The 24762-nt window shown below is 43.5% G+C and overlaps 1 protein-coding gene across 1 annotated transcript; it reads left to right on the forward strand.

Moving 5' to 3' along the window:
- Positions 1–8: 8 nt before the first annotated feature.
- LOC112114087 (tumor necrosis factor receptor superfamily member 1B) lies at positions 9–24161 on the forward strand. The gene is made up of 10 exons (XM_026660108.2): positions 9–194; positions 5779–5881; positions 12072–12200; positions 13518–13670; positions 17729–17822; positions 17922–18130; positions 18979–19056; positions 19739–19749; positions 20218–20464; positions 22181–24161. The coding sequence occupies exons 1-10, from the start codon at positions 9–11 to the stop codon at positions 22480–22482; spliced, it is 1512 nt and encodes a 503-aa protein (XP_026515893.1). The 3' UTR covers positions 22483–24161.
- Positions 24162–24762: the final 601 nt, after the last annotated feature.

A 24762-nucleotide genomic window follows, 5' to 3' on the forward strand; every position in this document is an offset into this window, starting at 1 on the left:
ACCCGGCAATGCTCTGCTCCGCTGTGGTGGTAGCTGTGATCACACGGAGTCTGCTTGGGGTGTATTTCAGCACTCAAAGCTGGACAATTTCGGCTTTGGAGACCACCTGTCACGTCGCTAAACGGGAGCAGCGGGAGATTCAGCAGTGGTGGAAGCAGGATGGGAGCATGGAGGAAGAGAAAGCCAAGCAGTTGGTACTAGAGGACCGGCTCCTGGATCAGCTACACACTATGCAGTGCTATTTCTGGGCTCTGGAGACCAATGTGGCTTGGTGTGAAAGGATTGTTCTGCGGACCTGGGATGACCAGCACTGGCAAGAGAATTTCAGGATGTTTTTTTTAAGTGATGTGTTGAACTGACTGCAGAGTTGCAGAGGCACCATCCCAATCTGTGCTCCCCCATACCTGGGTCACCATTGTCATCTGGAAGCTAGCCACTCCAGAGTGCCACCAGTTTGTGGCCAACCAGTTTGGTGTGGGGAGATAGACTGTTGGGGCCACTGTCATAGCCTTGGAAAAGATACTGTTGCACCAGGTTATAAAGCTGGGTAATGCTCAGAAAATTATTGAGGTTTTGCACCAGTGGGGTTCCCAACTATATTAGGCACATGGGTTCCATCAGTTGCCCCCTGTACTAGGGCACAGAAAGGGGAATTTCCGCAATGGTGTTCCAAGGGCCGGCTGACCGCCGTGGCAGGTTTACAAACATAAATGTAGGGTGGCCAGGAAGGGGCTGTGGTGCTTCAGCTGAGCTCTGAGAGACCCTATTTGCATTTATGGAGAAAAGATATTTATCCACAGGAACCCTATGGACATTAATGGTGGTGAGGTTTCTTTGGTTATACCCTGGCTTATCTTCTGCTTCCCTGGTTAACGACGCCATTTGTAGGCCTCTTGGACAAAAGGAAGGAATTTGCAGAATGGAAGTGGAGAGCACAGTTGGCCCGTGGAAAGGGAGATGGCGCTGTTTGTGGAATAGGTTCAAAAGCCGCTGAAAAAAACGGCGCTGCCCATTTATAGCAGCACATTGCATTCTGCGCAATATTTGTTGGACTAAGGGAGAAACCCTGCAAGATGAGTGGGAGTCCGAGGTGCAGACACTTGCTCGGCACTTTGAGCAGCCACCGAAAATAGAAAATGGAAACACCCAGGGGATGTTATTAGGGATGCCTGTTGTTCTCAAGTCTCCTGCCTGAAAATGTGCAGGCTTGCATCCAGCTGTTAGCCCGTGGAGGGAGGTGTTTGGGTCGATGGGGAGCTGTGTGGTGTAGCTTATGGGTGTTGGAAGTGGGACCCTGCCTGTGACTTTTCCCCTCCATATGAAGGAGCTTTTGGCTTCAGAGCAGCGATGAGTTATAATGGATGAATTTTAAGAGCCAACCAACAGTCATATAACCAATCAAAATAAAGTTTTGAATTGAACCAGTATTCAAACAACTGTTATTTGAAAATACACTTAACAAATCAAGCTGCCAACTGTGGAAAAAACATTAAAAATAGTGCAGCCAAAACCGAAAGTGCCGGGTATGGCAGAACAGCTAAGGGGGGTTAGAGTCAGAGGCGAGTATACGCCTTCGCTTTGCCTCTTCTTGTCTGCAGGGCTTCTGGGGTGGAGAGTCACCCGCCAGTTAGCAGAGCCAGGGGTCAAGCCAGAGTCAGAACCAAGAATCGAAATGAAGGGTCAGAGCTGAGGTCAGATGCCAAAGGCCAAGGCAGGGTCATAAGGCTGGGGCCAGAGAAAGGTCTGGCCACTGAGGATTGGAGGCATTGGAGGCAAAGTGTAAGGGCAGGAGGAGGAACAAAGGCCGGGGTGAGGCAGGAGCCAGCAGGAATCAGGAACAGGTTTGGATGCAGGAAGCAGCCACAACAGGATACCACCTGGTTGCTTGGACAAACTTACTTCCTGTGTCTTCTCCTGGCTTAAACAGCGTGGTTGGACCAATTGGTGGAGCCGGGCGATCCTCCAATCAGAGCTCCCGTGGGTGGTGCCTTGGCTGGGGCTATAGTCCTAGTCGTTTCTCAGCCCACCAGATATCAGTAGGCTTTGGGTGATGGCCAGGATGTAGCGGCTATCTTGAGACTCCTAAGCCTGGGTTCAAGACCAGGGACGTCACATAGTGGACATCTGCTTTGCAATGTGTACAAACAGGTCTTTATGCTGGTGGCAGGCCACAAGAGCTTACTACACCGATTACTTCTTCCCAGATGGCAGTGAGCTCCAGGATCTTAGCACGGCTCCAAGCAGCAGCACCAGGTGTGCTGTGGGGGTTGTGGAGTAGAATTGCTGTAGTGTCACAAGATTGCTGATACGCTTGAATCCAGGAGCAAATGGCCAAAATCTGGCTCCATGCCAGCTTTTAAATGGGGGAAGGGTTTGTCCTGGGAACTTGACACCAAGGCAGGGGAGGGCACAGGATGTAAGCAGGTCAGTAATGGTCGACTGCAAAGCCATGTGGGATAGCTATTGGAGGCACGCAGTGATGCCAGCTGTTGCTTGCACACGAACAACAGTGCAAACTAATTCAGTTGTCCGCGAACTTGGTCCACTTCACAAGAGGAGTCCAGATTTCAGGTGAAGTGCAGAGTTAATGCGCTGTGACGCATTGCATCATTGGTAGGCCTCATGTTTTAGAAGCGGATTAACTCTATTTGTATGGTTCAAAACCCCCATGTAGACAAGCCCTTAGTGTCTTGATAATGGTTGTGTAGTTACAGTTGAGTGATCAGTGCAGGTAGTTAAGTGAGGTAGTTCGCTCGATTCCATGTTATGGTGGCGCTGAAGAAAAAGAAGACGCTGAGAGATGTACTTTATGTACGTTAGGTGCCTGAAGTGCTTGGGACAGGGCATTCTCCTTCTGGATGTTCTATCTGCTGGACTTTCACGCCCAGAGCTCCCGAGGAGAGGCAGAATGGATTGCAGGTGCTTCTCCTTAAGGGCCTCTTGAGGCTAAATCCACCCGGTTCTGGGCACAGGCTGGATCCAAGGTCCAAGAAGCCAGTCTTGCTGGTGATTGCCACCGGCTGAGTGGATTTTCCGAGCCCTGTTCTCAAACACTGCTAAAAATAAGGGCAAAACATTTCTACCAGCTAGAAGAAAAACAGTGGGGTTCCCTTTAAATGAAAGTGGGAAGTGGATATCTATGTCAGACCCTGAAGAGGAGACACAATGGAATATGAACGCGTTTTTTTTTTTTTTTTGGCAAGGAGGAAGGATATTTCCTGCTTTTGATTTTTTTTTTATCCGTACGTCTCCAAGTTTATATAAATCTTACAATAACAATTGGGTTAATGAGATTTCTGAGTCTGACGGAGTTGTCTTTTTACTCTTCATTGAATTAATGACTGTTAAATGCTTTCTGAGCTGTGCCCTTTTAATGTATCAGGAAACTCCTACACTTTTGCTGCCCAACAAAAAGCTTTCCTTTATTATTATTTTTAAAGGCACAGTGAACTTTTTGTGGTTGCTTTGAGAATAAAGGGCCAGATTTTCAGACATTTGTCCATTGAAGTAACTGACCTATGCCAATTTATACCACCTGAAGATCTGGTCCAGAGTGTTTTATGATTGTTCTGTATTCATCTGACCTGCCATATATATAGGTTTTAAAAAAAGGAGACTCACAGCCAGCCACTTTCCATTAGAAGAGGCATCACTGTTGTCAGAGGCATCATTCCTGAATTTTATTTTGATCAGGTTTTAAACAAAGAGGTTTCTGAAGTCCGCAATGGTATCAGAAAGTACTGACAATGATAAAACCACTTCCTGCTTTCATCTGGTGGCCTGGGTTTGATGGCACCGGTTCTTTGCCGGTAGGGACAGAGTCTCTTGCCTGCACTGGTGTTGCTTGGATGTAATTAAGGGCTGCAGAGGAGAGGAATTTAGGGTTTCATCCAGTGTCTGTTGAAATCGATGGAAAGATTCCTATCCATTTCAGTGGTGCTGGAGCAGTTCCACAGTTAATTCTGTTGATGTATGGGCGAGAACATAATCCATCTCCCTTTTCCCCCGTAGTGATGGCTCACAAAGCCTGATGGGAGTAAAAAGTTGTAAAATTGTACCTTTATTTTAAAAAAAAATGAAGTTGGGAGATATGACTCTGAATGCACACAGGGAGCAGAACTGCGGAGGTGTCATTGTCATGTATTCACTTTTAAACACTAGAACCATGTGTCAAGTGGTGCTTAGGGCCTGCTGCTTGGGGCTGGATTTTATTTTGATCACAGCTGATTTTGATGGACTGTGGATTTTTGACCAGGAGTGTTGATGATCAGATTGTTTGTTGTTCTATGAAATTACAAGGAAAATATTGCAGAGCAGTGGTTTACAAGCTGCACAATTTATTTTTGTGTGTAGTGATTTGTCACTAGAAAGTAAACAGTCCATAAACTGCAGGCCTAGTCAAACGCGAAGTCATCATGTAAATGAAGGAAGAAGGCCCAGTTCCTTCTATAAATGTACTGTGGTTTTGTTGAATGTCCTAACATTTTCATCACCAGAGTGGTGCTGGAAATGTTAGAACTGTAACATGATGCAAAACACGTTCTCCTTTTGATTATGCAACGTTGCCAATGCTTACGATTTTTATTGCCAGTCTTGTGATATTTGGTGTTTTCTGTTGAAACCTCAGGTACTGGACTCAAGAGACTGCATGTGAATCTCAGATCTCATTTTTTTAAAGAATTGCGTTTCTAGCCTTCTTAGATATGGAGGTAGTTAGATAATACGAAGCAAGTGCAGCTTAAAGGCTTAGAAATCAGAAGGCAATTGAAAAGAACTCCCAAAATACATTTTGTAAAACATCTCTTGATTTGTATCTTATGATTTTTTGGGTGCCTGACTCCTGATTTTTGAATGCTTGCAATTGGTAATACTGATTGTTAAACAGAAGAGATGGGGTTAAGCTGTAAAGTCTGGAACTGGATTCAGGTCAGATCTCAAACTTTCCCAGTGTTTGTGGTAGTTTAATATTTTTGTTTCCGGTTTGGGGCGTTACAGAGATAGTCCTGACTTGTGATGTTTGGATTACCTGAATCTGAACTTTCCCAAAATCTAGGATGGGAGGTGTGGATGTTTGCAGCCTTTTGCCATAACATGGAGGGCGAAAACATTGATGTTAATGGGGTCAGGATTTCACCAGGAAATTTCAGTGGCATTTGGAGTCTCTTTTGCAAAGGTTTTGAGGTTTATTTTGGGGGGGGGGGAATCTCTCTTTTAAAAATAGCCTCTACTGTAATATTACTTTTTAGCAACCCATAAGAGAAAGCAAGTTGTTATTAATATACACAAGGACAAGGGATAATGAAGATACAGAGATAAGATACTTAAACATGCCTGAAATGACTGGCTTTAACTTCTCTTCAAGAACTACAACATGCATCTGCTAGAACATAGGACAAGCTTCTGCCCTGGCTGCAACTCCGTGGGGTGTAAGTTAGGACAAAGTCTGGCCCATGCTACTCCACAGACAGAGATGGCCTCGGCTTCCTCTATCTGCTGGGTCATGCACACAACAGCAGATTGAAAAGAAAGCTGGCTGCAAATACATTAATTCTCTAGTGCTATATCTTAAATTTCTACGTTATTATTTATTTGTTTTGAGCTTGCAGCTAAAAGCCCCAGTGAGGGGTCTGTACACACATACAATGAGTTTGAGACAGGGAATGTCTCAAACGGCTGTTAACCTTTTATTTTTCCTTTATTAAAAAACCCAAAACGCACCAACAACATGAAGGGTCATAATATGCTTGCATCTGACAACTTTTCCTTTCTTTTTCCTAGAACTATTCATTGCCTTATACGAGGCAGACCCCGGAGTGCAAAGACCCAGACTCTGAATTCTTTGAAGAAAACATTAATAAATGTTGCAGCAAATGTCCTCCAGGTAATGGATTTAGGTTATTTATGACTATTACTGTGTAAGGCTAAATTCATCTGATTTCTGGATAAATGTGGTGCGCCTGTATCATTGAGAGAGCCAAAGCAGCCGCCGATTTTTGCTGCTTTAATATACTCCCAGCCGTAAGACCTTGTATTGTTGATCCTGGGACTGCAAGACACATTTACTGCAGGGCCTGGAGCCAGTTGCCTGAATTACTTCTGGCCAGGGTTTACCAAAGGGTTCACCCAGTTGGCTGAACCTTTGAATGAGTCTGGCGCCAAAGTGTTATCTTGCATGATTTGGATCCCATGCCAGCTGCAGGGTGGCAGATTCAGCTGTTTCCTGGTGAGGCGTGGGGTTTCTTGGGAATTTGCTAGGTTCTTAAAAGTGAACAGATGCAGTTTCACCTGCCAATTTTTTTGAGCATAATCTTTTTATTAAAATATTTGTAAAAATGTATTTTCATACAAGGAAAATAACATATAAAACTAATTAAACCACCAGCACTGAATCCTTGCCCCCAATTTAACATTATTAGCCAATGTCAGCCCGAGTACAGTAATAGCAAATACACTGTTAATCCCTGCGTGGGGTACAATTTAGTATTTGCAAAATATTATTAGGTACAATCTAGCTCTGGGTAGATTCAGTTATTCTATAATTGTTCATTATGGAGTTAGATGCCTTTTTCCTATGAAGCATCTAGTGCTGACCACTTTCAAAGACAGACCACATGGACCACTGATCTGATTTGCAATGGCTTTTCCTATTGTTCCCAATTACGCCTACTAAGAAATGAGGCAAGTTACTAATGTCAAGCCAGGCCTACACTTATACTCCAATGATCTTTTGTAGTGACATCTTGGTAAGTATTTATTGAGCTTTTGGTTGCAGGTGAAGACATTTTAGTTGCTGGTTGTTGTAATTGCCCACCAAGTATTTTGATCATATAGAGATAAAGCCCCGAGAGAGCTCAGAACTTTGGGTACGCTGTCGTCAAAGAGACGAACCATCAGAGTTATTCTTACTCCCCTGGCATTTACCTCACAACATGCTGAGCAAATGTTCTTTGTCTCTCTAAGTGCAAAGTTCCTGTCGCAGAGATTTGGATGATTAAGCAGGAAACGAGCATGTGCTGAAGCAGCCTAAGTGGCTCGAATTGACCAAAAATGTCAAGACTTAACATCTGGGTTTCCTGTGTTAGAAATGCAATGGAGGAAAAATGTCATGATTCATAATTAAACCTTCACACTCTGGCAGTAAATAGCGATCAAGCTCCAGTGGCACCTTCTCCCCTTTATTATAATATTTCACAATAACAAGCCCAGGATTTGGGGCAATGCATAGGAAACTGAAAGTCTCTGTAGTTGTCGATATTTGTGAAGTTGAACGGAAGGGTTTTTCATGTTGATTTATTTAAAAAAAAAAAGCCCAGATTTTTAAAGGTATTAACTCATTTTTGCCGTCAGCATTGCACAGCCTAAGTGATTTAGGAGCCTATGCCACATTCTCCCCCCAAGGGATTTAGGCACTTCAGAGCCTAAGTCCCTTGAATCGTCAATGAGATTTAGGCTCCTAAATCAGTAAGGCGTTACAGTGCTGAGCGCAGTGGTGCCTAAATGCCTTTTAAAAATCGGGGCCTAAGAACCTAAATCATTAACAGGATACATGGAGCCAAATTAGAAATTATAGATAAAATATATTTGAAAACCAAATATTTGGAAATCATTTCCTGTGTCACTTAACTGCCAGGGCCTGGCTTCATGGTTCCCTGTGACTCCAGTACATCACTAATCCCTAAAATGAGGATTCTCAAAGGAGGGGCCAAAACTAGCTATGAAGGCTTTCTTGGCAGGGCCTCATTGTTCCTCTCATTGAGCAAGCATGTCCTCCAGCGTGTTCCTGTATGCCATGCTCCTATACCAGATATGGACTGGCTACAGAGCCTCCCTGCGAGTGATACACACCAGATGTGTTCAGTATAAAATCCTTCAGTGCTCTGTCTGTATGGCTGAGTTTAGCTGAAATAAGGTACAGTAGAGCCTCGAACTGACCCGTCAACCACATCCCTCGTATGGAACCAGAAGTACGCAATCAGGCAGCCGCAGAGACGACAAAGCAAATACAGACTGTTAGACAGTGTTAATACGGACAGTGTTAAACGTAAATTACTAAAAAAATAAAGGGAGAGTCTGAGAGATTTGACAAGGTAAGGAAACGTTCTGTGCTTGTTTCATTTAAAGTAAGAAGGTTAAAAGCAGCATTTTTCTTCTGCATAAACAACGAGGAGGCCTTGTGGCACCTTAGAGACTAACACATTTATTTGGGCATAAGCTTTTGTGGGCTAGAACCTGCTTCATCAGATGCATGGAGTGAAAAATAAAGTTTCAAAGCTGTATTAAGTCAATGCTGAGTCTTACCACCTCCATTCCTGAGGTGCTGGTAATGCTGCGGTTCTACTGTATGCCACACACAACACCACCTAGTGGCTAACTAGTATAATACAATTTAGCATTTCATTTCATCTCCCTTTAAGTTCTACATTCCTACCATTTTACAAAATTTACTCTATCCCACTGGTTTTGAAGTTCAATATGGAACAATCTGTTAAGCGTCTCTGAGTTGTGTTGGTTTTCTAATTACATGTCCTGAATGCATAGCAACTTCGTCATCTGGCGATTCATTAGCTGCAATGACTGCTGTGGTCTGTTTCGAATCCTTGAGTCGTCTTGTTCTGCATCTGCCATCTGTAGAGTTGGCTCTGTTGATTGTTCTTTCTGAGGAACAGACTGTAGATGTCAACAGTTTCTGTTGAACTCTCCACTGTCAGTCTTGATTACATATGATCTGACCTGATTTTTTTTTTTTTTTTTTTTGACAGCTGGAAATGTCCATTTCCCCCTGCCCCCTTTCTTCCCCCCCAGATTGAGAGGAACGCGGTTACCAGGTTCTAGACTTGGCAGTTCTCTAATGAGTGACATCTGTTGTAAAAGTGTTTGCAAGCTGTCTTAGCCTTTTGTATCCAATTTCGCTACCTCTTCACGTCTGGCCCCTTTGGAGATAGATTCTTTCCCAAAGTTGGAACAGTAGTTTTGAGCTGTCTTCCCATCAGGAGGTGTGCTGGACTATATGCAGTAGCAGCTCTTGGTGTTGATCTGTAGCTCAGAAAAGGAAGGAAGGAATCTTCCCGCTGTAGGATTTTATTGGCTGTCTGTACAGCTCTCTCAGCCTCTCCGTTTGCTTGTGGGTAATGTGGGCTACTAGTAATATGATCAAAATCATATTTTGTTTGGAATGACTCACATTCTGCTGCAATGAATTGTGATCCGTTTCCCATGACGAGTTGTTCTGGAATACTGAAGTGAGCAAAAGGGCACTTTAGTTTTCTCAGCAACACTGCAACATGTTATATCTTTCAAGTACGTTATTTCTATTGGAAAAATAGTCCACGATGACCAGGTAATGATGTCCTCTGAATTTGCATAAATCTGCGGCTAGTCTCTTCCAAGATCTCTCTGGTGGAAGTGTTGTTATTAAAGGTTCTTTGTGTTGTGTTGTGTTGGTGTGTTAGTTCTGCAATGTTTGCATGCACATATTTCATTCTTTGTCCTTGCTGATGCCCAGCACAATATCGTCTGGTTGGCTGTTCACAGTATTTAGTTAATCCTTAATGTCCTTCGTGGATGAGGTTTAGGATTTCTCCTTTCATTTAGTTTAGAATTACGATGCAATTGCCTTTATTCATGTGTCCATTTGACTTGCTTAATTGTCTACGCACTGCAAAGTAGCCTCTTGTCATTTCCTTAGCATCCTTTAGATACTTGGGCGAGCCAGCTCCAGTGTAACTTAGAACTTCCTAAACTTGCATGTCTGCCAAGGCTGCTTTTTGTAGCTGGTGTAGTCCTTTTCTGACACTGGTCTGTATGCGTTCACAGCTTCCATGTACACCGTTACAGCATCTTTGAACTCACGGGTAGTTGAGTGCAAAGCTGCGCTCCGTGACAGAGTTCTGCAACGACCAGATTTTGCCCCAGAACTTATTAGCAATTGGGTTAAATCTCATTAACCTTATTGATAGACGTTAGCATCTTAGTGGTGCTTGATCCAGGACTTTTCCACTGATGAGGGTTACAGCAGTTTATGGTGTGTCGTCAGTGTAAACGAATCCAGTCCACACAGATAGCTGTAAAAGTTCTCCCGTGTCCATACGTTTGCCAGGCACTCCTTTTCAATCGGTGCATATTCTTTTTCTGCTTCTGTAAGTGTGCAAGAGTAAAATGCAACTAGCTTCCACTCAGAGCTGTGATGTGGCAACAATACCGCACCTAAGCCATTGCTGCCTGCATTGGCACTGACCCCGATTGTGGGTTTGTACACGTCATAGTACTTGAGAACTGGAGCTGTTGAGATCATTTCTCTTACCTAGTTGAAGGCAATGTCTTGATTTCCCTTTTTCCCCCCTCGGAACCAAGATGTGTTGGACTTTAACAGTTCATTCCGTGGTTTTGTCACTGTAGAAAGCTCTTGCAGGTTTTGACTAAGGTAATTTACCATGCCCAGTACATGTTTCTGTTCTGGTATATTCACTGGTGCATTCAGTTCTTGAATTGCTTTTACTTTCTCAGGGCTAGGACTGATTCCATCTTTTATTGTCTGTCCCAAAAACTTCATTTAGGGTAGGTGGAAAACGCACATTTCCATGTTTCGTTTGTGTCTAGACTGACTTATTAGCCCTTAGGACTTTGTTGATGGTTTCATTGTATTCTTCCATCGAACAGCCATACGGCAAAATATCATCCATGAAAACTACAACTCCATTTGTGTTCATTAACAGTTCTGCCATCTTTCTTTGGAAAATTTCAGGTGCACTGGTAATCCCCAAAAATAATCTTTTGAAAGCAAAATCTCCCAAAGGGTATGATAAATGTAGTTGGTTTAGCACTTTCTAGGGCTAAAGGGATTTGCCAGAATCCGCTCAAGGCATCCAGCTTGGAGAATATTGTAGCTCCTTTCACTTTGGAGAGGAAGACATCCAATGTTGCGAGGATATGTTGTTCTCTCACAACTGCGTCATTAAGTCTTTTCAGTTCCACACAGATTTGTATTCTCCCATTTTTCTTTATAACTGGTACCACTGGGGCACATCTTGCTGTTGGCTCAGAGATTGTCTCCATTATGCCAATCTGCTGCATTCTCGTTAACTCAGTTTCCACTTTAGGAAGTACTGGGCTAGGAATCCTCTGAGGTGTATGTACACTGTATGGTTCAGCATTGTCTTTTTAAGGTTATTTTTACTGGATCTCCTTTCAGAAGTCCAGTATCACCAAATATTCCATCCAGTTCTTCCACCTCTCTCACATGGCTGCCATGCTGTGGCTGAGATGGCTGTTGGTCCAGGGCCGGCTCCAGGCACCAGCTTAACAAGCAGGTGCTTGGGGCGGCCACTCCGGAGGGGGGCGGCACGTCCAGCTATTCGGCGGCAATTCGGCGGGAGGTCCTTCACTCCGAGCCGGAGTGAGGGACCCTTCGCTGAATTGCCGCCGCAGGGCGCGATCGCGGCTTTTTTTTTTTATTTATTTATTTGGGGGGAGGGGCTGCTTGGGGCGGCAAAAACCCTGGAGCCGGCCCTGTGTTGGTCTGTGATCCTTTTGATCACACGCACTCTGAATGCAAAGGTTTTGTCTTTGGCTTAAATTCTTTGCTAAATCAGTGCTTTCATATTTGTAAGGTGCTTTGAGATCCTTGAAAAGTACCAAATATTTGTATTACACAGCATAGATCATCAAACTCTGCCCTTGAGTAAATGTTTGCAACTCCTACTTAAATCAATGGGACTTGAGTATATTTATCTGTGGATCTGTGGTAATTCTAAGATACTTATCAGCTTGGTATCCAAGTGCCATACAAAAATAAGAAGTATCTTAGGTCAGAGTTTGGTGCAATATTTAGGAACAAGAGGATGAGGAGTTGAGGTTGCTGTGGCATTTCTTCGCTTGTATCCTTTAATGTCTCCGTCTCACCATTATTTTAACATCTATGTTGTGGTTATCAAAACTTCTTCATGTTTCTTTTAATCAACGAGCAAACAGGATGATGATGAAGGGAAATCGGTGCCACAGCTATGAACGAAACTTACCAGATGCAATTCCTACTGAGTCATTCCAAGCAGACGTTTTCATTGTTTATTTTGCAGGTTACCGTGTGTTTCAAAGCTGCAGTGGCAGTGCTGACACAGAATGTACACCGTGCGAGAGAAACACGTATACGGCGCTCTGGCACAGAGCTCGGCGCTGTCTTGCCTGCTCACCCCGCTGCAATACCGGTATGTCGAAGTGATTGCCTGGGATGCTTATCCCTTTGCCGGCTCTGTGTTGTTTTAGGGATGCTGACAATGAGAAGATAGATCTAAATGATACTCTAGAGGTGAAACTCACCTCTGTGTTGAGAGCCTACACAAAGGTGCCTGTGCACCGCTTAAGTCTCACTTCAGCTCTGTTGTGAAGGCAGCCGTGGCGCGTAGGCTTTGCACTGGGCATCTGCTCAGAGGTGAAGTTCATTCTAGATGAATAGCACAATCTAGAAGGAATTTATTACCTAGAAATGGTACTAGTGGTCTGCTCCTAGGCCGGTCTGGTGTCCGAGGGAGAGCCCTGGTGCTGCACTAGGATCATCTGAGCGGAGCCTCGGGGCCCCTCCTGAACAGCACTGTGACCCCCCAATGCGGCAGGTTGCAAGGCCCCTCACTCAGTTTTGCCCCCACCCTCTTGCCCTGGCTGCCCAACGGCAGTGCTGAGGAGCAGCAGCACTGCCCACTCAGGTTTGGCTCCATGGCCTCTCCATCATGATGGGCGGGGCCAAAACTGAGTGAGTGGCATTGCCACTTGGCGCACAGGGGCCGCAGTGCTGATCAAGAGGGGCTGTGGGGCCGCGTGCCTGCTCCCAACCTGAGTGGGCCATGGAGCAGCTGACGCTTCTCCTCCTTCCCGCTGCTGTGAGGCCAGCTCCTACACCAGGGCTCCTCCCCGGGGGCCTGCCCAGCCTCATCCCACTTCCAGCAACTGCTGAGCCCTCAGGACTCGCTCAATGACAATCTCAAGACTGCTACAACTATGGGGAGCGGTGGTGAGGTCCCGTGCAGGGGAGCCCAGCCAGGAGAGGGGCAGTGGGGAACCCTGACGAGGGTTGGGGGAGGACATGAGGGGGTTCAGCTATGTGTACCATGTGAAAAATGTCTGGGTGGCCCTTTCAAAGCACCATTTTAAATGGTATATTTTCCTCTCTCCGTGAGGTATATTTTCAGCTGTTCTGGGTCCTGTCCTCTCTTTATATTGAAAACTGGGTAATCAGAGGCCCAAGAGCTTAGATTTATGGCTGCAGTTCAACTGTGGGGATCCACATCTAAGTGCAAATTTTGCAAATGCAAATTGTGCTGGTACAAGGGAGGTCACTCTTCAGAAAATGTGCACACAACGGCAAAACTCATCACAAAATCTCTTCCTTTGAAGAGGAATCTAAGCCTGCTGGTCACCTGCTGCAAAATAATTGACCTTCACTTGCATTCTGTACTGACAGTAGTGAGGACTGTCACTTTAATTCTTCCTTATAGCATCACAACTTGCTTTATTGTTTTTGGCATTAGGATTCGTGCAGACTCAAGAATGCACAAGGACCCAAGACCGAATCTGCAGCTGCCCAGCCAACACCTACTGTGCTTCAAACAAAAGTCACGGTCGCTGCCTGGTTTGTAAAGCACACAAGACATGTAGAAAAGGCTATGGCGTTTCCAAACCAGGTAAATTAAGTTTGAATGAGCAGTTTCCATGTACCAAGAATTATTGGATGAAGTGTGAGTATTTTTGCTACTTGTCTGCCCATAAAAATAATTGCTGATCCACCCTGCACACTATACATTACAGAAATATTTTCCTCCGATCGCCTAAATTACTTTCTTAGGTATTTCTAGTGCACCCATCATAACAGTGTCTATGCACCAAATACAGCATTAAGAGTCACAATAGAGTTGTCTGGGTGGGGGAAGGATATATGGTCCCCTCTTCTCACAGTTGCGTGTTTCAGTAAAGCTCTCCCTATCTCTCTCCACTCTTTGCTTTATTATTTTGCTCTGTTTTGTGATTTGCTCCATGTGTGTGACTCATAGAACCATAGAACTGGAAGGGACCTTGAGAGGTCATCTAGACCAGTCCCCTGCACTCATGCCAGGACTAAGTATTATCTAGAGCATCCCTGACAGGTGTTGTCTAACCTGCTCTTAAAAATCTCCAATGATGGAGATTCCACCACCTCCCCAGGCAATTTATTCCAGTGTTTAACCACCCTGACAGTTAGGAAGTTTTTACTAATGTCCAACCTAAACCTCCCTTGCTGCAATTTAAGCCCATTGCTTCTTGTCCTATCCTCAGAGGTTAAGAAAAACAATTTTTCCCCCTCCTCCATGTAACAACCTTTTATCATGTCCCCTCTCAGTCTTCTTTTCCAGACTAAACACACCCAATTTTTTCAGTCTTCCCTCACTGGTCATGTTTTCTAGACCTTTAATCATTTTTGTTACTCTTCTCTGGACTTTCGCCAGTTTGTCCACATCCTTCCTGAAATGTGGCACCCAGAACTGGACACAATACTCCAGTTGAGGCCTTATCAGCACGGAGTAGAGCGGAAGAATTACTTCTCGTGTCTTGCTTACAACAGTTCTGCTAATACATCCCAGAATGGTGTTCACTTTTTTTGCAACTGCGTTACACTGTTGACTCGTATTTAGCTTGTAGTCCACTATGACCCCCAGATCCCTTTTCTCAGTACTCCTTCCTAGGCAGTCATTTCCCATTTTGTAGGTTTGCAACTGATTGTTCCTTCCTAAGTGGAGTACTTTGCATTTGTCCTTATTGAATTTTATCCTGTTTAGTTCAGACCATTTCTCCAGTTTGTCCAGATCATTTTGCATTTTAATCCTATCCTCCAAGGCATTTGCAACCCCTCCCAGCTTAATATTATCCACAGACTTTGTAAGTGTACTCTCTATGCCATTCTCTAAGTCACCGATGAAGATACTGAACAGAACCTGACCCAGAACTGATCCCTGCGGGACCCCACTTGTTATGCCCTTCCAGCATGACTGTGAACCACTGATAACTACTCTCTGGGAATGGTTTTCCAACCAGTTTTGCACCCACCTTATAGTAGCTCCATCTAGGTTGCATTTCCCTAGTTTGTTTATGAGAAGGTCACGCGAGACAGTATCAAAAGTTTTACTAAAGTCAAGATTTACCATGTCTACCTCTTCCCTCCTCCCCTCCCCCACAAGGCTTGTTACCCTGTCAAAGAAAGCTATTAGGTTGGTTTGACACATTTTGTTTTTGACAAATCCATGCTGACTGTTACTTGTCACCTTATTATCTTCTAGATGTTTCCAAATTGATTGCTTAATTATTTGCTCCATTATCTTTCCAGTTACAAAACTTAAGCTGACTGGTCTGTAATTCCCATGGTTGTCCTTATTTCCATTTTTATAGATGGGCACTATATTTGCCCTTTTCCAGTCTTCTGGAATCTCTTCTGTCTTCTATGACTTTTCAAAGATAATTGCTAATGGCTCAGATATCTCCTCAGTCAGCTCCTTGAGTATTCTAGGATTTCATCAGGCCCTGGTGACTTGAAGACATCTATCTTGTCTAAGTAATTTTTAACTTGTTCTTTCCCTATTTTAGCCTTTTCTAAGCCTACCTCATTTTCACTGGCATTCACTGTTAGATGTCCAATCACCACCAACCTTCGTGGTGGAAACCGAAACCTTTCCACATTTTCTGTTATTTTCCCCCCTCCTCCCTCCCATGAGTAACGGGCCTACCCTGTCCTTGGTCTTCCTCTTGCTTCTAATGTATTTGTAGAATGTTTTCTTGTTACTCTTTGTCTCTAGCTAGTTTGATCTCATTTTGTGCCTTGGCCTTTCTAATTTTGTCCCTACGTACTTGTGTTATTTGTTTATATTCATCCTTTGTAATTTGACTTAGTTTCCACTTTTTGTAGGACTCTTTTTTTGATGTTTAGATCATTGAAGATCTCCTGGTTGAGCCAGGCCGGTCTCTTGCCATAGTTCCTATCTTTTCTACACAGTGGGATAGTTTGCTCTTGTGCCCTTAATAATGTCTCCTTGAAAAACTGCCATCTGTCTTCTATTGTTTTTCCCCTTAGACTTGCTTCCCATGGGACCTTATCTACCAACTCCCTGAGTTTGCTAAAGTCTGCCTGTTAGCATTAGGCCTGTATGCTGCTCAAATCCCACTTATGATCTCAAAACAGGGCGTAGGGTTGATTTAGGTGAAGAATAAATCTTGTGGTGGCCCACTGCACAGTGTACACGAGTGAATTTCACCCTGCTATAGATGATTCTGCATTTTCCTAGGATCCTATGACCGTGTAGCTGTCTCGAGATGGCTTAAAAATCTCGAACAGGTGAATTTATTTCTGCAATCCTGTTTTCAGTGGGAGTTCTTCCTGAGTCAGGATGGAGTAAAAATGACAATATTGTAGTTTCCACACAGGTATCATGTCACCCATCAGTAAAATGTAGCCACATCTTGGGTGGAAGATGGCAGTCACAACTGTTATTACATTTATTTATAAAGTGCCTATTACCATGGTATCTGCAAAGCAACACTACCCTGTGGTTCAGGACAAAAAGTGAAGAATACCTAACACGATAAAAAATTCAGGGGAAATTTTAGATTAGTCAACTGTAATTACTAAGGAGAAGTCATGTGGCCAGGACTCTGGGGCTAACACACTTATCTTGTCAAAGCTTCCAGGGGATGTTTAATGAGCCCAACCTGAGAGATGGCACATCCAGCAGCACAATGCCCCTAAAACCATATTGAATATTTTAATATTCTTTTAGGGCGAAATTCATCCCTGTGCAGAGGGCCAGCTCAAGGCCTATGAATGACTTAAGTCCTGTTTTTTGAATGATTAAGTGATATGTGAGCCTTGTGCTGTCTCTGCACAGGGAAGAAATTTCATTCTTAATGATTGAAATGTTAATGTTTCTAGAATGGCGACATTCATTATTTTTAATAGTGACTTGCACTATAGTGCCTTCCGTGTCTGCTGCTGCGTGTTTTGCTGTGGGCTGCATTGTTTTAAGTGGCATTGAAGTATGACTGTGGGATGTAGTACATGACTCTTAAACTGTACGTTCCCCAGCAGCTTCGTATTGCAGAGCTTTTGTTTCATTCTGTAACCTTCCTTCCTCGTGCCAGGCAGTGGAAAGGGCTTGTGGTTATGATCCTGTCTCTACTTGTGAAATATGCGTCCTCCAAACACTATTTGGATTGCATCAAGGTTTAGATGGTATTTTAAATTTTGTGCCTACGTTCATTGGCCCCAGAATGGTGGTGAATATACTGATGTGAAGAAAAAGCATCATACCCAGAGGCTGCTGGAGAGTGGGGACTAATTTTTTACGGTTGCCAACCATTGCAGTCCTTATTCAAGTAAAACTCCATTGACTGGATTAGGAGTTTTGCCTGATTAAGGATTGGCAAAGACTGCAGGGTTTGGCTTTTAATGCCATGTTTTAACTGTTCCAGTTGATTCCAAGTAACCCTTTGAAAAAATACCGTAGCCCTCAAGGGCATAGAAATAACAGCCCAATTAATCTTTCCTTCTGTAACTGGGCAGCATGTGGGATGCTTGGCTGGGAGGCTGTCAAAGCTAGCGCTTTTGTTTACGGTCTCCATAACATTTCCAGGATCTGTATGACCCACCTAAAACTTATGATTCACTTGGCATTTCTCAACAAGTGACTAACTGGCAACATTTGGAAATATTTGTTTAAAGGAACGAACATTACGAATAAAGACTGTTTCCCCTGCCCCCCCGGCACTTTTTCAGATGAAGAATCCTCAACTGCCTCCTGCAAACCGCACAGAGTGTAAGTTCCCGATTTGCCCTTTCTCATTTAACAAGACATCAGCCTGTAATTGTGTCCGGGGGTGGTTTTGGTTTTAAACCCTCCTCTTGTTTCTTGCAGCTGTCAATCAGTGTCTGTTGAAGGAAGCAGCACAAGTGACACCGTCTGCAGTGACTCCGAGGTAGATGTGGCTGTCATAGCGACATCTCCTCACACCACCACACCCAGCACTGGCCAGCTTACAGCAGAAAGCTCCGTTTCTGGAACCAACGAAATAAAAACCAATGCCGTCCAGCGAGGCCTTTCTCCTGATGTGTCTCAGACCATTGGTGAGCTATTGATTAAGTTCACGTTTTTTCTGTTCAGGAAGTGAGGTGATGCATAGGTGTTTCTTTGCTGATCGCTTATGAAATCATTTGCAAATGCAAACTCGCAATGCTTACATTCCGTTGGAGGAGTTCAAAAGGGCTTGCTTAGACTGGTTTGTACTTTTCTCCCCCCCCTCACCCCCCCAAAATATTTACCCAGCTCTAGCACACTGCAGCTCTCTTGTGACTTGGCAAATTTCCCCCGGGGCCCAGTGTCAGGTTATGTGCTGTGTCTCCTGAGAGATGCAGCCCCAGAGGAGCAAGTGCAAAGGTGTAATTCCTAGAGTCTGGGCTGCCAAAATCGCCTCTGGCTTAACAAGCCTCCTGGGAGTCATTCTGATGTCTGGCAGTCTTACCCAGGCTGCCTATGAGCAGCTCAGACTCTCCATAGTATTGAACGTCGTGGGGATGCTCTCTCCTTCTCCTGGCATACCTTTTACGCTGAGGTCTGTGTGTGTATAAGGGGCAACATAGGGTTGCTTATGTCAGCCCTATGCTTCTCCTGCACCTGGGGAATTCTCCTCCTGGCCCATTGTGGCTCCCTGCTGGGCGGTGTGTGGGCCAGAATCCATCCCTCACTTTTCAAAATTATGGGAAAGTCCAAATTAATGAGGCAAGTGAGATCAAAATAAGATCTTTTGTATCTATCAGCCAAAAACCAACGCTCACTGTTAAACTTAGATGCACAACTGATGTGTGTGATATTTAACTTTTATAGCAAAGGAGAACAAAAAAAATAAATAAAAAATCATGTTTTTACCAGTGCAGCTTAGATCTGTCCGCCAAATTATTTCTCTTGTTTTCTCTAGGTATAATAATAGGATTGACGTTTCTAATACTCGTCGTAGTTGCAGGGGTTGCCTGTTGCATTGTTTCTAGAAAAAAAGGTAAGATTAACGGAGTGAAAATAACACAGATGAAATTAAATGAATAATAAGCTTAGATATACAAATGCTAGTCTCCTAGCCACAATATTCAATATGTATTTGGGGTGAAATTCTTCCCTGCATGGAAGGCTGGCATGAGACCTGTGCACCGCTGAAGCCCCATATAATCCCTCGTATCTGGGACACAGGCCTGTAAGCCTCCAGTGTTCCCGTGAAATCAAGCACCTGTGCAACAAAAACTGCCACTGCAGTTTGTAAAGTATTTTGTGCTGCGTGATATAATTACACGACATTATTAATTGTTATTTTACTTAATTATTATGGCTATGATTTTGATTGTGATCAGCACTCTTTGTCCTTTCCGCTAGAGAATGCTGATTATTTAATTCAGTTGATTTTTTGAGAATCCCCTTTGTCTACTGCACCTGTCCCAGACTCTAGCCACATTGCAGAGTGACTATAAAGCAAATGTTTGATAACATTTTAAAACCGGGTACACAACCAGGTCTGCTCCACCCACAGATGATACAAGAACAAAATAAAATGCAGACCCCTTGCAGGCAGCATATCCCCGTTTAGTTAAAGTGCAGCTCTTTTGGAATTGATAGTATTTGGTGTTTTGTTTTTAATTTTAACTTTCTTTTCTCACTTGCAACCTGATTTGGTTCTTGTCCAATTGAAGCTCCAGATTTGGTGAGTATCAGTTCATCCCTTCTTCCCTGCTGCCCCTTTTCATTAATTAATGTTTTATAAATTCATGCAAGATCAATATCTGTTAATATGATAAAAATGAATAGCTGAAAAATATAGCTGGAGAGATAAGGGGAGCGGGTTGCCCCCTGAACAAGTTAGAGCCTCAGATGCACCAGTTTGCAATGGCCTTGTGGTGGTCAGTATGCCAGTGGGATCACCAGGGGATCACTAAAGGTTTCTTGAGGGCCGCTGAGAACAGACCTAGGACATAAGGGGTCAGACCATCACCTGGTGTAAATTGTTGTGGCTCCATTGACATCAGTGAAACTATGCCAATCGGCAACCGCTGAGGATCTGACCCAACCATGCTTTATTTCAAGCTACTATCTTCTTTTCTGGTTAAAAGTTTCACAAAATTTGACCTTTTGCCATTTTCTGTAACCGTCCCAACCCTTCTTGTGTCCTCAGAAGCAGCCTGACAAGAGGCCACGCGATTCAGGAGCACAGAGCGCCAGTAGTCCTAAGCAGGAGGAGCAGCATCTCTTGGAAACTCCTGGGTCAAGCAGCAGCTCTTTGGACAACACCGCTTCAAGAATCAGTGTCATAAGTATTAAGAACACAGAAAAGAAAGAAACCGAGGGAACTCAGCAGAGCCGTATGACCTCAGGAGGTTGTAATCATCACAGTGGAGCCAGACCCGGCTCTGCAAGCTCAGGTAAGAGTCTGTCGAAAGGTGAACACCAGAGCCCTCCGGTATTTTATTATCATCCTTTTTTAACCGAGAGAGTGCCACAAATGTGAATAGAATTTTAAGATCCAAGACAAGCGGTGGGAGTGTATGGAGACGGTCGATGAGAAGGAGGGACTGCTTGAAGAAATAGGATTGGGAGACTAGAGACGCCGGACAGGTGTGGACAGAATGTTGTGGGCTGTTGCTCCTTTGGGCTGAGCAGTTAGCCAATATCTGGGGCCCTTGCAGGTTTGTTTCTGTTAGGAAGAGAAATTGATGATACGAGTCAGCGTTTTCTTGGATGCAATCCTGTTTATTGAGGAAAAATGTACACAAAGTCCTGTCTCCCTGAACACACTAGGATCAAACGATAGGCAGTTTCCTTGTTCGCCATTTCCAAGTCTGCCCCTTCAGCCATTTCCATGCCCAACAAGTTCTGTCCCTGTTCCCTCTCAGGGCCATGCTCACAGCCGCCTCCCTCATTGTCTGCCGGCTTTCTCCTAAAAACACCCACCCCCACACCCACCCACCTTCAATCAATATTCTAGCAGGGAACCCCTCAGATCACATGGCTTAGCTAATCAGGCTTCGCCATGTGGCCTAGTGCCTTGGGTGGTAGCCTCCTATTGTTTCCAGCTATCACTACATAAAGGGACATTTAATTGCTCCTTCCATTTAGCCTGAAAGAAGGGGACCCATTAGCTTTTAACCATGTCCTTGGTTGTGTATATAGCAAAGTACGGCTTGTTGGCAGACGTTAACATCTTCCAGAAAAAACACAGGCAAAGGGGGCAGCATAACTGTAGGTATTAAACTGCTGAGAGTGGGAAAAGGAGACAAGGGGGCAATAAAGCAAGAAGACTGGGAAGAGTATAGGGAATAAGATGGGGAGTAGGGGGGAAAATTCAACAAATATCCAGGGAGTCAAAAATGATCCAATGACTCTGAATGTTTTTTGTTGCCCCAATATCTTTACGGATTATATCCAAAGAATCAGTGTTAAAAGAACATTAAGGTTGCAAGGGCAAGCACTCAGCAGTTAGGAAATTCCAGAATTAAGGTTGCTTGTGCAGAATTAAGGTTTCCCTAACCTAATTATTGAAAACAGTGGAACTATTTTAGCTGAAATTTCCCCCCAAAATTCAGCCTGGGGCAGACGCGTGGCATGAAAATTTTAGTCCAAACAGTTAAAGCTTGGCAAAGCTATAAGCCACTGAAAACAGGACCTTCTAATGGAAAGTGTTTTGGTAACCTTGACTCTAGGGGTGTGTCTACAGCAAACAAACAGCCACGGCTGATCTGTGCCAGCCGGCTTGGGCTTAGGAACTGTTTAATTGCTATGTAGCTGTACAGGCTGGGGCTGCAGCCCGGGCTCTAGGACCCTGCAAGGTGGGAAGGTCCCAGAGCTCTGGTCGAGCCTGAACATCTGCACTGCAGTTAAGCAGACTCTTTGCCTTAGCCCTGCGAGTCTAATTCAGCTGGTTTGGACCAGCCTCGGGTATTTAATTGCAGTGTAGACGTACCCTAGGTGGTGCTACCAACTCTGCCTATAGTAAGAGAAGGAAGGAGATTCAATCTACATAGTCTGTTTTAAAACTTACAATTTTTTTCTTAAGTCATTAAACTGGATAAAGAATCTTATCCTGCTGTGAGTTTCACTCTTCCACTTTTCATTTGTTTTGTTTTCTGTTTGTTTCACAGAGCATTCTGCTAGTGGAGGAACGCAGGTGAACGTAACTTGTATTGTTAACCTGTGTAATTCAAACCACAACCCACAATTTCCGGAACCGACCACTTCAACCACCACGGATTATGAAAATGTTCCCTACTGCACTCCAACAGAGGAAGAAATTCCCCTTTCTAAAGAAGAAAACCCCTTGAAAAGAAAATCTGAAATTCAAATCTCAGTGGAAGCTGCAGATAGTTTACCTCCAAGCTTACTGTTTCCAGACGGAAAGCCATTTCCTCTGAGTGTTCAAGATGCAGGGATGAAAAATAGCTAAAGAAGATGACAGATCAGATATTGACCAATAAAACTCTAAGCAGCTTTTGATCTGCTAAAATAAACAATGGGTTAAGAATAGCATTCTTATGGAGACTTAAAATCTAAAATGTATAAAGATATGGAGGGATGCCGAGCCCTTTAAAAATGTTTTAACCCTCTGATATGTAATGGCTTTAAAAGTTGAAGGAAAATCTTTGCAGAAGTCAGTGTTATTTTTAAAAGCATTCTTTTTCTTTTCAATTTAGTAGTTTATCCATCAAATTGTCACGTGCTTCCTTCTGTCATGCCTTTACCACATATCTTGATCCTGGCCTAGAGGGATCTCCTCTGCAGCTGAAAAGGAAGTGTATTCAGTCTTTGTGCTCATTCAGTCATCTGCTGAGTCTGCCTCCAGGATGCCATTTAGGGATAATGATGGGATTTTTGATTCTCACATCCCATCGGCTAAGAACGGGACTAAGACCAGCATTCCATGAGAAATGAGTTAGTGACCAGCCATCCAATGCTATTGATTTAGTCTCATGTGTTTATGGCAACAAATTATACCATTTCCCATCTGATCCACCCACCTCTCAAAAATATTCACTTTTTTTTAAGGGATGTATGCTTCAGATCTTTCCTTCTGTCCTTGATATTTTTTGCTGCTGTTTTCTCTCTTTCTCTCTCATACCGTGGAGGCATATCTGTTCTCTAAGATTTATGTGTATTAGAGGGTAAAATCGTCTACATGAGCTTTTATACTAGATTACAACTCTTCTATTCAACAATAGCAAAAAAATGCACTTATTTTTGTGCCAGCTGTACATATTTAATATACTTTTTTTAAAAGAAATATATTTTAAGTAGAACCTGTTACATTGAAGTAGGTAATTGTCAATCTAAGGGCTGTCATCTTTGTGCCATGGTTGATTTAATGCTGTTAGCTGGCTGACTCTTACGTCATTTCTTGAGGTCTGTCGGAGAGAACTGTGCGTGCCAAATATTTTCCTCTACATTTCAATTAATAACGGTGAAGACAAATATGTATCTCATCCTGGTTGACCCCAGGAAACGGTGAAAGGCTGAATGGAATGAAACCTCAGAACCACAAAATCAGCTGTTTGTGATTATATTGTTCTCTAGTAGCTGATCTGCGAGGAGATTGTACTCCCTACTGACAACTAATGGAGACTTTTCTTTAGCGCCGGTGGCAGAAGTCTGCGCTTTTGAAGCTCAAATTAACCAGCAACTGTGGTGTCTGCATTCAAACATAAATTTGTTACAAAGTGCCTGAGTCAGATTCCAGCTGACTCAGATTCAGGCTAAGTCAAACTGGGGTCTGAATTCTGTCCTTATTAAAACACCTGCAAATCTTATTGGAGCTGTTCAAGAGTAACATAATGCAAAATTTATTCCAGAGGCTTTAGGCTGAAGAAGAATGCCTTTACGTAGCTTTCATTCAACAGCTGCTGAAGAGCAAGTATGCTTTACACTTTCACCTAAACTTTCAGGATTATCCTCTGTGGCTGTGGAGGTTAGAGGTGAAACATGCTGAACTATATTTTAACTTGCATTTGAGAGTATGCTCTGAAATGACTTAGCATATGGAAACACTGAAATTAATCCAAAACCACAGAATTTATGCTTAATAGGACTTGATTGCACAGCAGGCTCTTTCCCGCAATGTGCTGAACATCTGTTGCTCATCACGTCCAAGAACTGGGTCTGTATTGAAACAGCAGCCCAAAGGAAAAATCAGGGGTTCAGCCATGGCAGTTAATTTTATGGGCTCTTCATATTATGGTGGCAGAAAAATCCTATGTATTCATGTAAATATTATCAAAGCAATTTTTTAACCTGTTCATAGCTGTGTATAAAAAAGTAAAACTGGTTTTATTTTTATAATTTATGTATGACTTGAACTCTCCTGTTCTGTTCTTTCTATTAAACAAAATGCCTTTACGTTTTCTTTGTTTTAAAAAAATTAAAAAACCTACTATTTGTTGATTTCATTTGCATCCCCTTAATTTCTGTATCCAAAACATTACTTTTGGCTCTTTTTATCATTATTGCCTAACTAAAGCAGGTTTGATCGAGTTCTTCTTCGAGTGCTTGCTCATATCGATTCCAGTTAGGTGTGCGTGCGTGACGTGTGCACGGCCTTCGGAGAATTTTTACCCTAGCAACACCCGGTGGGTCGGCTGTTGAGCCCCCTGGAGTGGTGCCTTCATGGCGCTCGATATACGCTGAGAGCGGGATCGGTGCCGCGGCTCGACCGACAGTGCCGATGGGTGTATTA

This window comes from Terrapene carolina, unplaced genomic scaffold (genome assembly GCF_002925995.2).
Source record: "Terrapene carolina triunguis isolate 2854851 unplaced genomic scaffold, T_m_triunguis-2.0 Scaffold714, whole genome shotgun sequence".
Lineage (NCBI taxonomy): Eukaryota > Metazoa > Chordata > Testudines > Emydidae > Terrapene > Terrapene triunguis.

What these genes read in the sequence shown, in the direction of transcription:
- LOC112114087 (XM_026660108.2), top strand. Translation starts at nt 9, where the DNA reads ATGCTCTGCTCCGCTGTGGTGGTAGCTGTGATCACACGGAGTCTGCTT. An exon ending in CTCACCCCGCTGCAATACCG is followed by an intron (nt 12,201 to 13,517) that starts GTATGTCGAAGT and finishes TTTTGGCATTAG; the next exon opens with GATTCGTGCAGACTCAAGAA. An exon ending in TCCTGCAAACCGCACAGAGT is followed by an intron (nt 17,823 to 17,921) that starts GTAAGTTCCCGA and finishes TGTTTCTTGCAG; the next exon opens with CTGTCAATCAGTGTCTGTTG.